Consider the following 13,288-nt stretch of genomic DNA (forward strand, 5'->3'; position numbering starts at 1 on the left):
CATTGTCATCTTATTGTAGATTACATAAACTTTATTTGTTCACCCTGAAAAGCAGTAAGCACAGAGTAGAGACCAGAATGAAACCAAATGCAGTTTAGGCCCTCAGTTCTCATACGTATAATATTATCATCATTCAAGTCACTATAAAAATATATGAACTACTTAAATTGTTATCATACCTTGCCTTTAAAGGTTAAGTGTGTAGAATTTATTGTTGAAGTTGCATGTTGCAGCTGAATGCCCCTCACCTCACCCTCCCCTTCCAAAGATGAAAGAGAACCTCAGGCAGCCTTCAGTTGTCATAAAAACTCAAAGGTGTTTAGTTTGTCCAGTTTGGGCTACTGTAAAAAACATGGCGGCCTCCGTAGAGAGGACCCGCTCCAGATGCAAACACAAAGTATTTAAGTAAGACCCATTCTAGGGTAAAGGAAACAACAATTTAGATGAAACACATTAGTGAAAACATCACTAGGATTGTTTTATTTTCAATTTTTGCCAATAGATCCCTTTCACCTAAATCTAACACACTGGAGCTTTATACTAATCTTTTTCTCTTGTTTTATTTGTCTTCAGTATCCTTCATAGTTTTTAACTGTACTCAGGTCTCCTTTAAATATAACATCTCAATGCTACTTCACTTTTAAGAATGGTAAAATCTGCTTTATAACATCAACACCAGAAACATTGGGTACAGACATTTTCTTGAGTTTGCCTTTCACACATGAAGAACGCAGCAGGAGACTGTCTGGGTCAAGCATGTTCACAACGACAGGGACATGTCCGGAACATTCAGGAGAGCTTGTGGTGAAGGGTTGGAATGGAGATGTGCCAGTAAATCTAAAGCTTTGCCTTGCGACTCAACTCCTTCTTTACCACAACACTCCAGTACAACACCTGCATTACCCGCTTGTCCATCTTGCACTCCATCGTCCCCTCACTCGTGAACTAGACCCCAAGATCCTTCACAACTCCCCCCCCCCCCCCAACCTGGAGAGAGCAATCCACTGTTTTCCGGCAGAGAAGCATGGCCTCAGACTTGTAGGTGTTGCCTCTCATCCCGACCGCTTCACATTCGGCCTGGTGCGCACTGGAGGTCACGGCCTGATGAAGCCAAGAGACCCACATCAGCTGCAAAAAGCAGAGATGCAACTCTGAGGTTCCCTACACAAACGCTCTCCTCACCACAGCTGTGCCTTGAAATCATGTACATGAAAGCACTGACAGTTCTAATTGTGCATTTCTTTGATGAAGATTTGAACTGGTCCTTAAAGCGCCTCTTGTGCCCTCCAGCAGAGCGTCGACCATGGTGTATCTGGCCAGCGAGCGCCCTGCGAGGCCCTCATGTTGGATTAATCTGAGAGCTCTGCATCTTGTGTTGGCAGGTCCAAGTCAAATGTGGAGCGCCTTTGAACGTCCCTCAGGCACCAGGCAACATCTTTGCACAACAAATATTACACCTAAATGCTCATCGCCTCGGGCAGCGGAGCACAGACAGAATCACACACGTGAAGAACAGAGGCGAAGCTACACTCCACCGCAAACCAAGCACCAAAACAAATCACACAGATACACAAAAATGCCCTCACAGCTACAATTACACAAATCATTTTACACACCTGTACTCAAATGCACCCACGTATACACACACATAAAAAAAAGCCGCGCTCCAAACAACCGCTGACGGGTACCCATTAAGGCTATAAACTCAGGATTATGTGTTTGCGAGAGCCAGTATCAAACATCGGGAATAAAGAAAACACACACTCTTGGCGCGCCACAATTGCAGTAATGGATCTCATTATGCTGTTCCATACAAAATAACTTAATTGCAGTTTGTTTACGCATGCGGCAGAGTCTCCTTTTCATGTACTTCAGACCATGTGCATGCATTGTCAGAAGATATAAAAAAAGTCCACTAAGCCATTCTTGGTTTATGACTCACCAGGGCATTAGAAATTAGCCTTTATTACGAAGGGTATCATGCTTCCTGTCATCCACCTAAAATATATAATAAACAAGCCTGCGTGGGACACACATGGTCTCGTGGGAACAGTTTTCACGAGCGACTGAGTTGATGCTCAGCTGTGAAAAATAAAATACAAAAGTCGCTTGTCATCATCAGGACTCTTCCAAAAATCAAATGTGACTTTAAAGGATGGTTTTGGCGTGTGCTGGGGCTGGTGTTTGTTGTTGCTGCGTTTGTAAAGTCCATATGCTTCGAATCAGTGTTTCCACAAATTCCATTCAATCTTATAAAAAAAAAATTTAATAAAACATGCCAATATTATTCTAGTAAATCTTGAAGTTTTTGACAAAATTTGGAAATGTTTATTTGGACAAATTCAGATGACGTTGAGCAGCAACTACACTGGCGAGAGCCTTTGGAGTTCTGGTCTCGTTTTAATGTGTCTGTTTGATTTCGGTTGTGATTTGCCTCAGATAAAATGTTTTCTCATGCTGAGCTTTTTACACAGACACGCACACACCTCGCAAATCATCACTCCACCCATCCACACGGAGACAGCCGGGCCCTGCAGACCACATGGAACTGATCACAGCTCAACAAACACAGCGTAAATAGCAACTAACACGCCATAAACAGATCAAATATTTCTAGTACACATATAAAAGAATGGTGCTGTGGAGCACTTGAGAGCAAATGCCTGCATTTATTTGTCAGTGTGCCAGCTGTGTTTTTGACAGGGGGGGTTGGCTCCATGAGGTTGTTTGTTCGATGCAGTTTTAAAGTATAAAAGAGCAGAACAAGTTGGAGGTGGCTCTTTCCTTCTCAGCGTGGACGGTGGATTTAACCGAACCAAGTGGCCGACACAGAGAGTGAACGTCCAGTTCCTACCTGCTTCTATTCAGCCGCTCGTAAATCACAATACCCATGGTGGGTAAAAACACATGAGGTGCTGCCAACAGAAAAAGAGTGAAATGCTGAGGGAATCAGATAAATCACAAACGGCTGAGCAATTCAGATCCACACCAAATGGTCCACACTCATCCAATCACACCAACCAACTAAATATGCCTGATTTTGTAAATTAGGATCAACGAATTAACGAAAATGTGGTAAAATGCCCTGTGTCAAAGAAAGTGAAAAAGAAAATCTAGGGTCTGCACCTTAACCTGCACAAAATTGAATGGGTTCTTCCCAGGCCCAGGTCTCATCCGTCTACCAATTGTGGTGCAAAATTGGTGTGATCGTCTTTGTGCGATCCTGCTGACAAACAAACCAACAAACATACAGTACATCTCCTCGGTGGAGATAAACAGCACAAAAAAGGCAGATGTCTCCAAACAAGGCCGATATCTGCTGTTGTTGCTGTTTAACACTAACACAGGTTCTCTGAAGAGTTTCATTCAACCAGGTAATGACATTTGTTCATTGCAGACATCATCATTAGACCACAGAAAAAACGAGTAGCAGGCTTCAATAACTTCACAAAGCAGTGAACTACAGCCATGTTCATCACTTTGTTAGGTCCCCTGGAATCATTTCCGCTGTTGTTTTCACTATTTGCAGTGCGTGCCTATATTTGCATGTGTGGTGACTTTTTGCAGCGTATGTGTCACATTGATGAAGTTGTTTTCTTCATTTCCATTGCGTTGAGTTCTCCCTACCCATGGCATTAAATGCTAAAATTCAGATTTTAAATATTCATCCACCACATCGTATCCTCAGAATTACAAGTTACTGCAAACCGTAGTGCAGACGTACACAGCTTCCTGTGAACATTGTATTAATGCAAAGAACTGCATCACCCTGCACCTGTCAGTGATGATGCACACGTGAGGGGAACTCACCTGCTCTCAACTCTCTTTAAAATGCAGAACACATGAATGAGAGAAGTCTCACTCTCTCTCTCCACAAGAGGGCACTGTTAAACTCACAAACATCCAGAGGTTCAATGTTTCTGTTTGTTGTGCTCTAAAACACACACACACACACACACAGGGTTGTTACAGACACACAGTGTTCTTATAGACACACACATACACACACATACACACACAGTGCTGTTACAGACAAACACAAACGCACACACAGTGCTGTTACAGACTCACAAGGGGACTGGACCTCACCTCTCTCCCTCTTTTACTTCCGCTCTGTAGGAGGAGACTGTGTGTTACGTTTAGGGAAGTTGCACAATTTCGGAAATACACAAAGTTACTGTTGTGTGTGTGTGGGAGATCAGTAAAACAGTGGCAGGGTCTGTGGAGGAGAGGAAACACAAAGTGTGGGTCGGTTGTTCAACATGTCGGTGTGACTGCAGGATACACTTTGGTGGGTGTTGTATCTCGCACCATGAACAACTCGGTAACTTCCGCTACTTACGTCCGAAACATCAGCTACAGTTCCCGTCGCAGGTTGTCGGACTTCCTGGATCCTCAGGACAGGTGGATAGACGTGGCGGTGTCCATACGGAAGCCGAGCGGGGACTTGAGGTACTCACAGCGTCACATCAGGTACGTTGTTATCGTTACAGTCACATGGTTCAGACACTGATTTAACATGATTTAATACTATACCTGATACTATATACAACCAACTGTCTATCTATCTATCTATCTATCTATCTATCTATCTATCTATCTATCTATCTATCTATCTATCTATCCAACTGTCTGTCTATCTATCTATCTATCTATCTATCTATCTATCTATCTATCTATCTATCTATCTATCTATCTATCTATCTATCTATCCAACTGTCTGTCTATCTATCTATCTATCTATCTATCTATCTATCTATCTATCTATCTATCTATCCATCCATCCATCCATCCATCCAACTGTCTATCTCCAATCCATTGATCCATCTATATTTTCCTATACCTATATTTCCCTTCCTTCCTTTTTGCTTGCTTCTTCCTCTCATCATTTCTTCCTTCCTTTTGATTTGCTCCCTCGTTCCTTCCTTAATTTCTTGCATCCCTTCTTTTTTCCTTCCTTCCTTCCTCCCTTGCTTTCTTCCTTCCATCACTATCACCCTTCCATCTTCCCTCCCTCCTTCCATCCATCCCTCCATCCTTCCTCCCTCCCTCCTGCAGGAGGTTCCAGGGCCTGGTTGCTCAGGGCAGGAGTCCCACAGAGGAGCTGTTGAATGACTGGGGAACCACCAACAGTACAGTGGGGGAATTCGTGGACATTCTGAAGAGTCACAGGTTACTGGCTGCTGCTTCTGTCCTACTTCCTGGTATGGATGATTAAAAACATTTGAGACTGCTCACCACATACTAATACATAATAAGCCCATACCACTTATCTACAGTCAGTGGTTATGATATGTAATATTCAAAAGCATCATCACATTCATGAATTTACATTAACATTGTAGTACAGTACAAGATGTTCAAGTACAGAACTTTAGACTCCACTCATTCATTTAATACTGTTTATGTTATCACATTTATTAACCAGGGACTATGTACAAATACACTAAACTCATACTGAGGAAGGTTTTGAGAAGCTTTGTACCAAGCTTAGCGTCAAACTACTTTCCACATCCAGTCCCTGTGTTTGTACAGGTCAAGTGATTCCTGGGAAATGAGGAGACAAACTGCAAAAGTAAGGGACACTTACCAAAGATGCTGCTAAAACAAAACCTCAACTAATATTAATAACTCAAACAAACAAACAGGAAATTAGAGCATCCTGAATGTCAACAACTAACAGAAAGCAGGCCATCATACTTTTAAAACAGATTTAATTTTTGTTCCATACTATTAAAGTTCCCTTTCCCAATGCGATTGCATGACATACAGTAATATCACATATACTGTAAATAGACTTTACAGCATTTGTTATTCACATTCTCAAAACCATCAAGTCAAATGCTGCATTACATCTTTTGTATGTTTTAAGCTTGAATACAAATCTACAAAATAAGAGCTACTTAAGCACATTGTCCCAGTCTTTTAAATTGCCTGAGTAATTTTATAATTCACACGTGTTTATTAATTCAGTCTTTCACAAAAAGTAGGTTTTAAATAACGGTATAATATCTCTTCTAAGAAAAATATCTCTCAGGTCAGTATATGACAGACAATATGAACCAGACTTTTTATCATTATCTACATAACTGGACAGGGACTCTGTGTAAACAGTAAAGAACATGCATTTGATTTGTGCTCTGTTTGTTTTTTGTGACCACACACAGTGGAGGAGGCCTCCTCAGAAGAGCCGCAGCAAGCGTCTCCTCCAGCAGCACAGGCAGATAGTGAGCTTCCGACCAGACTCCTGGAGGAGAGACCGACTCAGTCGTCCCATGTCGGCTCCACTCGGCAGCCACAGACTCTGCCACCACAGGCTCTGCAGGAGAGCAGTGAACCTCGGGACACAGGCGACTGCACGTTTACATCACAGTTTATACACATTTTAAGATGGCGTCTTGGGACGTGTTGATGTAGTCACATGTCAAGAGGCCGATTTTGTTATTGCATGAATGATGATCTGTATGTGAGAGAATCACATGACATGGACAAATTGTCATAGTCAGCTGAAAACCTCACAACATTTAGTTTGATCAAATATTTGCTGTACCACTTCTCAGTAGGCAGTGATTATAAGAATACATATAATTTGCTCAATTAAAAGCAGCAATACTACAATGTGAAAATCCTGTATTCAGAATTTAGACAGACATGTTATCAGCAAATTGTACGTCAGGTATTACGATACACTTACATGTTAGTTAAAAAATGTCCCAGTTTGATTAATATCTCAGTAGAAATGTGATGTTGGGTTGGCTGATGGTGGGATTTGAAATACTTACATATATATTGTTGGGAAGTATAATCTGTCATAATGAATCATATTTCCACTTTGTTTTGTGGGTAAAATCTTAAAAGTAACTATAAGTAAATATAAGTCAGTGTAAAAGAGTAATATTTAACTCTAAATTTGAGGGACTACAAAGTAGATATTTAAATGAACATACAGCAATGTAAATAAAATAGATATATTCAATGGAAAGTCCTCATAATTGTACATTTATACAGTGGCAGTGTAAATGTACTCATGTACATCCCACTTCTATAAACAAGGATGTTTTTATTGGTTCCTGAAAAGGTGACTTCTTGATTTCCACAGGGGGCAAAACTGAAAAGAAAACCTCGGATTATATGTGATTGTCCAGCAGATGGCAGCAATGGGGCCTTAACCACTAAACTCCCCATGACAGTTCTCTGTGTGTCCCTCCTCAGGTTTCTCCAGCTTCTTGTACGATGAGCTGAAGGAGATCACGGGCAACTTTGACGACCGCCCCATGTCGGACGGCGGCAGCAGACTCGGAGAGGGAGGCTTCGGCACTGTGTACAAAGGGCTCCTTAACGACAAACATGTCGCAGTGAAAAAGCTGAATCCAGTGAGTTGACATATTGTCATGCCAAGCTCACAGATCACACGATGTAGATATCATGAATCACAATACTATCTCCTATAGATGGACAACACTTCCCTGGACGAGCTGCAGGTTCAGTTCTATCAGGAGATCCAAACTCTGAAAGTGTAAGTTTCCTCTTCTGTCTCCGTCACTGTTAATCTGTCAACGTGACATAAACATTACAGTTTAGTGGCTGTAGCACACAAGGGGAAAGGATTATTAACTTTTGGAAGAGCAGCCTGTGGAGAGTCAGGCATCACATTCATATGTTACAGATTTAATGGACACTTACACCCAATTATTCTAATGACTATCATAATTGGAAAGTAAATGTACTGCATTGATGTAGTGCTTTTCTAGTCTCCACTCACAGTGCTTTACACAAGAGGCCGGTCTCATCCACACAGCACCTCTCTAACACACTCATGGTACCTCATTAGGGCAATGCAGGGCTCGGTATCTTGCTCAAGGACACTTCCTTTGACATTGAACCACTGAACGTCTGATTAGTGGACGACCTGCTTGACCTCCTGACCCACAGCTGATCAAAGTGTTCAAGGTCGGAATTAAATTTTGTGCGATAGTTGCGGTTTTGTACAAACTAGAATTGCTGTACAGGAATCTTCATTAATTAAAGGTATATTGAGAGTTTGGGAAACATTGCTTGTCATTTTTAAATGAGATGTAGCTTAGTACAGTCAAGGTTTAAAGCTTCACTCAGTCTGGTATAACCACCACGTGTCTTGGTTTCATGGTGATATTGCCGTGTAACTGACCACAAGTCTTTTCCACGTCACTTGTGTCCACCGTGGGAATGCTATAAAAAGGGGTGAGACGTCCTGATTAACAGCTGAGACGGACTCACGATTGGTCAAATGCTTGTGGGGGTGGGACCTTGATACCGCACCACAATCACCTGATGTCACCAGCGTAAGATGGCAGTACTCCGATATTCGATAATTTGGCTTAACTTTTGTCCAATGGGAGGAAGAGGAGATGTGACGTCCGTCTTTATTTACAGTCCACGTGAGAAACATCTCTGTGTGTAAATGCAGCCATGACTTGTTGAGACTGTTTGTTCCACAGGTTGAAGCATGAGAACTTGGTTGACATGGTTGGGTTTTGCTGTGACGGACAGCACCCGTGTGTGGTGTACGCCTTCATGGCCAATGGATCTTTGCTTGACCGACTAGCGTGCTTGGTAAGCACCGTCTGCAATACAGACTCTTCCTTCTAGTAGTTTGTACTTTCACACAGATCATCCACTGATGTGCTTTTTGTCCTTGTAGAATGATAGTCCTCCACTGTCCTGGCAACAGAGATGCGTGATAGCAGAGGGGACGGCAAGAGGCCTGGAGTATCTGCACAGCAACCATCATGTGCACAGAGATGTCAAAAGGTACAACACTTATTAGCAGTGGCCTTTAAATGATGTTTCCTTGAAGAATAGTTTGACAATTTAGTAAATATTCTCATTCACTTTGTTGGGGAAAGTTAGATGATAAAAAGAAGTGGAAGCTACAGCTAGTTAGCCTAGTTTAGGATAAAGAAAACATGTTGTTTTGTCATTATTTGTACGGATGAAACAACCAGAGTGTGACGTGTTCATCTGGTCAAAAAGTGGTTATTTTTTTATTTTCTCTTGTTAGTGCGAATATTCTGTTAGATGATAATCTTGTGGCGAAGATCTCCGACTTTGGGCTGACGAGAGCATCAGCCAAACATACGTCGACGACCATGATGACGGAGAGGATTGTGGGAACCCGTGCATACATGGCGCCGGAGGCCCTTAGAGGAGAGATCACACCAAAATCTGATGTCTTCAGCTTTGGAGTGGTGAGCTACTGCAGACACACACACACATACACACACACACACACACACACACACACACACACACACACACACACACACACACACACACACACACTCAAAGCCAGACACATGCACGATACACACACACACACACACACACAGCCAGACAAACACACACTCACAGCCAGACAAACACACACACACACACAGCCAGACCCATGCACGACACACAAACACACACTCACAGCCAGACAAACACACACACACAGCCAGACCCATGCACGACACACACACACACAGCCAGACCCATGCACGACACACAAACACACACACACACACACACACACACACACACACACACACACACACACACACACACACACACACACACACTCAAAGCCAGACACATGCACGATACACACACACACACACACACACACAGCCAGACAAACACACACTCACAGCCAGACAAACACACACACACACAGCCAGACCCATGCACGACACACACACACACACACACACACACACACACACACACTCAAAGCCAGACACATGCACGATACACACACACACACACACACACACACAGCCAGACAAACACACACTCACAGCCAGACAAACACACACACACACACACAGCCAGACCCATGCACGACACACAAACACACACACACACACACACACACACACAGAGAGCTAGACCCATGCACGACACCCGCACACACACACAGCCAGACACATATACGACACACACAGACACACACACACAAAGAGAAGGGGATACTGTGTCAGGAAAGGAGAAACTGCAAGTGTGTTGTAAAATATAAAACAGAGCTCAGCAGTTTAGGTGCAACGTTCTGCCAGAATACTGACACACACATAATGCAGGACACAAACATGATAGTATACATTTCCTCCCATTTGTGAACAGTTGGCTCTATTTTCTGTATCATCTGTCATTATTTCAGACTGAAAATATTTTTAGGGAAACAGCTGTATTATATTAAAAGTGTTAGAAGTGTATTAAAAGCTATGAATGTGAAACATACAGTAGCAAAAAGAAGTAAGTGACCAATCTGCATGTATGTATGTCAGTGGAAGTACATGAGATATAATTTTTCTCAAATATGGTTTCTGTCATTTTAGGAAGTTCTTGTCCCACTTGACTATGCTCAAGTAACTTTGGATTAGATTTGATGATGTAAAAATGATTGACAGCTGAGAGTGATTAAAGATGGGTGGAGCGAGTGCATCATCGGGATCTTGCTGCGGCTTCACCCCCCGATCAATACTGTGCAAATGTGCAAGATGGCAGCAGTTGGATTCAGGCTATTTGGCTTAATTTCTTGGTCGAGGAAAGAAGTGTGTGTTATTAGCGTATGTACATTACATTTGTCTGCACTTGTGCATTAGATGAAAATCAGATCAACTTTTATGAAGCAATAATCCAGAAATCCAGGTGATTCCAAAGGGTTCACATACATTTTTTTCCCCTTTTCTTTGCTCTGTATTATTCAGTCTATGACATTGGTTGAAAGACTTACAGGATCAGCGTTGTATGAAAGTGCCTGACCTTCTTTACACAGCGTCAGCCTATAAGCCTTGTTAGGACAGCTGTGCAAACAGTGCAGTGTCTGTGGAGGTACTTGGCACATTGAGGGGCAATAAAGATGTTCTGTCGTCCGGAGCCGTGTGATTAACCCCGTGTCTCTATCTACAGGTGTTGCTGGAAATATTGTCTGGAATCCCGCCAGCCTGTGAGAACCGGGAGCCACAGTTCTTGGTGAGCGGCACAAAAGAGGCTTTCACTGCTCGGCAACAGTCAAGCAACAGTTTGAGATTACGTCTTCTTCGAGACTAAGCATTTAATTAGTGCCGTAGCGTTATTAGTTACTAGTCATTAATAGTGACAGAGACTGAGTTTCAAATTTATTTGGTTGAACTTGAAAACTAATCAATATTTTCCTCAGATAGCGATTTTTAAAGTTTTCCATCACCTGATTTTCCCTCAGATGGAGGTTAGGTATGATATAGACGACGAAGACGAGGACCTGACTCTGGACGACATTATAGACAAAAAGATGAGAGACTGGGAGCTGAGTCAGGTGGAGAGCATCTACTCTTTGGCCTGTAACTGCCTCCATGAGAGGAAAAACAGACGACCTCACATCAATCAGGTACAGAGAAGAAACACACTGACTGATATGAGGATGTGTTGTTATCCGAGTTTAACCGACATGGATTTTTAAGGACCGATGCCAATACTGATTTTAGGATGTAAAAAATGTCTGCTGATATACGTAGGAAAAAAAGCAATCATTCCTAAGATGTCGTTATCAAAAACTGACTAAATGTAATTGAGGTGTGATATTTTACAGTTGAAACATAAACTGTATAAATAACAAAATATATAAAACTTGAATTAGGAAAATAAACTAAAATAATAAAAAAAGACGTAAATATGCATCTTTTCCACCTTGTTTATTCAATAAAATTCAAGTGTTTACATATGTGCTTATTGGCAAAAATAAACACAGATACTGATGTGTGTCAGCGAAAGTCTCAGATTGGCTGATTGTTATTGGCCAATCGATGAATTGGTTCAGCTCTACTTGTCATAGCTGTTGGTCTCTACTCCACTTTCCTTGAGAGCTTTGAATGATAATATTTTATAATAATGCAGAACTCAAAAGCTGGTATTTACGTTGCAGTTGTCATTCCTCCTGTGCATAGTCACCATGAATCAATCTTTGCACAGATCTTAACAGATGGGGACAGAATCTTTTAGGTTCTAAAGTTCAGGTGAAGCTAATTTGAGTCTTCAACAGTTTAACAACAATCTGAGTTAAATATTTCATGTGGGTATGTATTTTGTCAGAGAGGAGCTGAACTCATTTAAAGAAGAATTCAAATAGGAAGAAGAATGGCTCTCAGTAGAGCGCATATCTCTGCCATGGCCCAACAATCTGACACATGACTGGCTAGTTCTTACAGTAGAAATATATATATTTCTTTTTTTTTCGGATTAACAAAATGATTAATTTGTCAGAAAACATAGTTAGGTGGAAATCGCTTTCATAGTTTTTGGGTAATTCTGCAAAACATATAAACCAACAGACACAGGTGAAAACATAACCTCCTTGGCAAAGGACATAACTTCACACACTTTGCATAAAGGTGTTTATGGTGATGCCCTTGTTTGTCCACACAAGTGAAGTCATAATAATAAAACTTTATTACTAAAGCATTTATCTAAACAAGCTTACACAGTGCTTTACTAAATAGTTGGGAATAAACAACACAAAATCTGAAAGAAAATATTTAGTCATGGTGCCTGTTTGATGATCAGCTTCTAAAAGTGATGTCATAAACCAAAGTTTTAGAGAAGTTCAACTTTTGATCTCATGCTGGTGCAGGAGGAAAAACACCACAGTTGTGCTTTGGGGATCATTTATGTCTGAACATCCAGTAGCTGCTCACATTCAGCTTGGACCAATGAAGTAAACTGTGCAACAGAATGTTTTTACCATCCATGCAGCCAAACATTTAACTATTCATTTGTTGAGTTGAATGTGAGGCACATTAATATTATATGGGATTTGCCATAGCCTGGATTACATTTTTTTTCTGTATCTGTTCTCTATAAATGACAAAATTCAAATGTTTGTGTATTTTAATATGTTATTCATTTGTTTGTTAACAGGTCCTGTCAGAGATAAAGGGGGTCGTCAAAAACATTTCGCTGGATCTTCAGGCATAGCATCGAACTGAAAATACAAGATGTGAAAACCTGCCCAACTCTTTCAATGCACTGACTAAAGAAATGTTTCTGAAATTGATTTCAATCGTTTTTTGATAATTGTGACTGACAATAAATACATTTGCATCAATATATATTTCTAAAGTAATATAATTTTGTTTTTACCTTTTTATAAATAATTTACTATTTTTCTGGTAAGAAGCTCAGTTAAAACAGTTGTGCAAGTGCGACTGCTTAAGTATTGCAGTGCAATGTACTAGAGTTGAGCCTAAGATGTCATCAGGTTTGATGGCTCAATAAATTGCAAATTCGTTTTTTC

At 41.2% G+C, this 13,288-nt stretch overlaps 1 protein-coding gene across 4 annotated transcripts; it reads left to right on the forward strand.

The window, feature by feature from the left end:
- The first annotated feature begins 4,133 nt into the window (after positions 1-4,133).
- On the forward strand, positions 4,134-13,204 carry irak4 (interleukin-1 receptor-associated kinase 4). Of its 4 annotated transcripts, none has more exons than XM_034587952.1 (11): positions 4,135-4,473; positions 5,059-5,204; positions 6,168-6,356; positions 7,213-7,373; positions 7,452-7,516; positions 8,478-8,592; positions 8,681-8,790; positions 9,041-9,227; positions 10,930-10,992; positions 11,222-11,386; positions 12,913-13,204. In XM_034587952.1, exons 1-11 carry the CDS (start codon positions 4,313-4,315, stop codon positions 12,967-12,969), a joined length of 1,419 nt encoding a protein of 472 aa, XP_034443843.1. In that variant the 5' UTR covers positions 4,135-4,312; the 3' UTR covers positions 12,970-13,204. The 4 variants fall into 4 exon arrangements, with proteins under 4 accessions (XP_034443840.1, XP_034443842.1, XP_034443843.1 ...); XM_034587953.1 differs by having other exon boundaries at positions 6,168-6,350; XM_034587949.1 differs by lacking the exon at positions 12,913-13,204 and having other exon boundaries at positions 4,134-4,473; positions 11,222-11,473.
- The last annotated feature ends 84 nt before the right edge of the window (positions 13,205-13,288 follow it).

The sequence above is a fragment of the Hippoglossus hippoglossus genome, chromosome 6 (genome assembly GCF_009819705.1).
Source record: "Hippoglossus hippoglossus isolate fHipHip1 chromosome 6, fHipHip1.pri, whole genome shotgun sequence".
NCBI classification, from domain to species: domain Eukaryota; kingdom Metazoa; phylum Chordata; class Actinopteri; order Pleuronectiformes; family Pleuronectidae; genus Hippoglossus; species Hippoglossus hippoglossus.

Coding starts and splice junctions, on each gene's coding strand:
- irak4 (XM_034587949.1), top strand. CDS start 4,313: ATGAACAACTCGGTAACTTCCGCTACTTACGTCCGAAACATCAGCTAC. Junction 6,357..7,212: donor ACCTCGGGACACAGGCGACT/GCACGTTTACAT, acceptor GTCCCTCCTCAG/GTTTCTCCAGCTTCTTGTAC. Junction 8,791..9,040: donor GTGCACAGAGATGTCAAAAG/GTACAACACTTA, acceptor TTCTCTTGTTAG/TGCGAATATTCTGTTAGATG.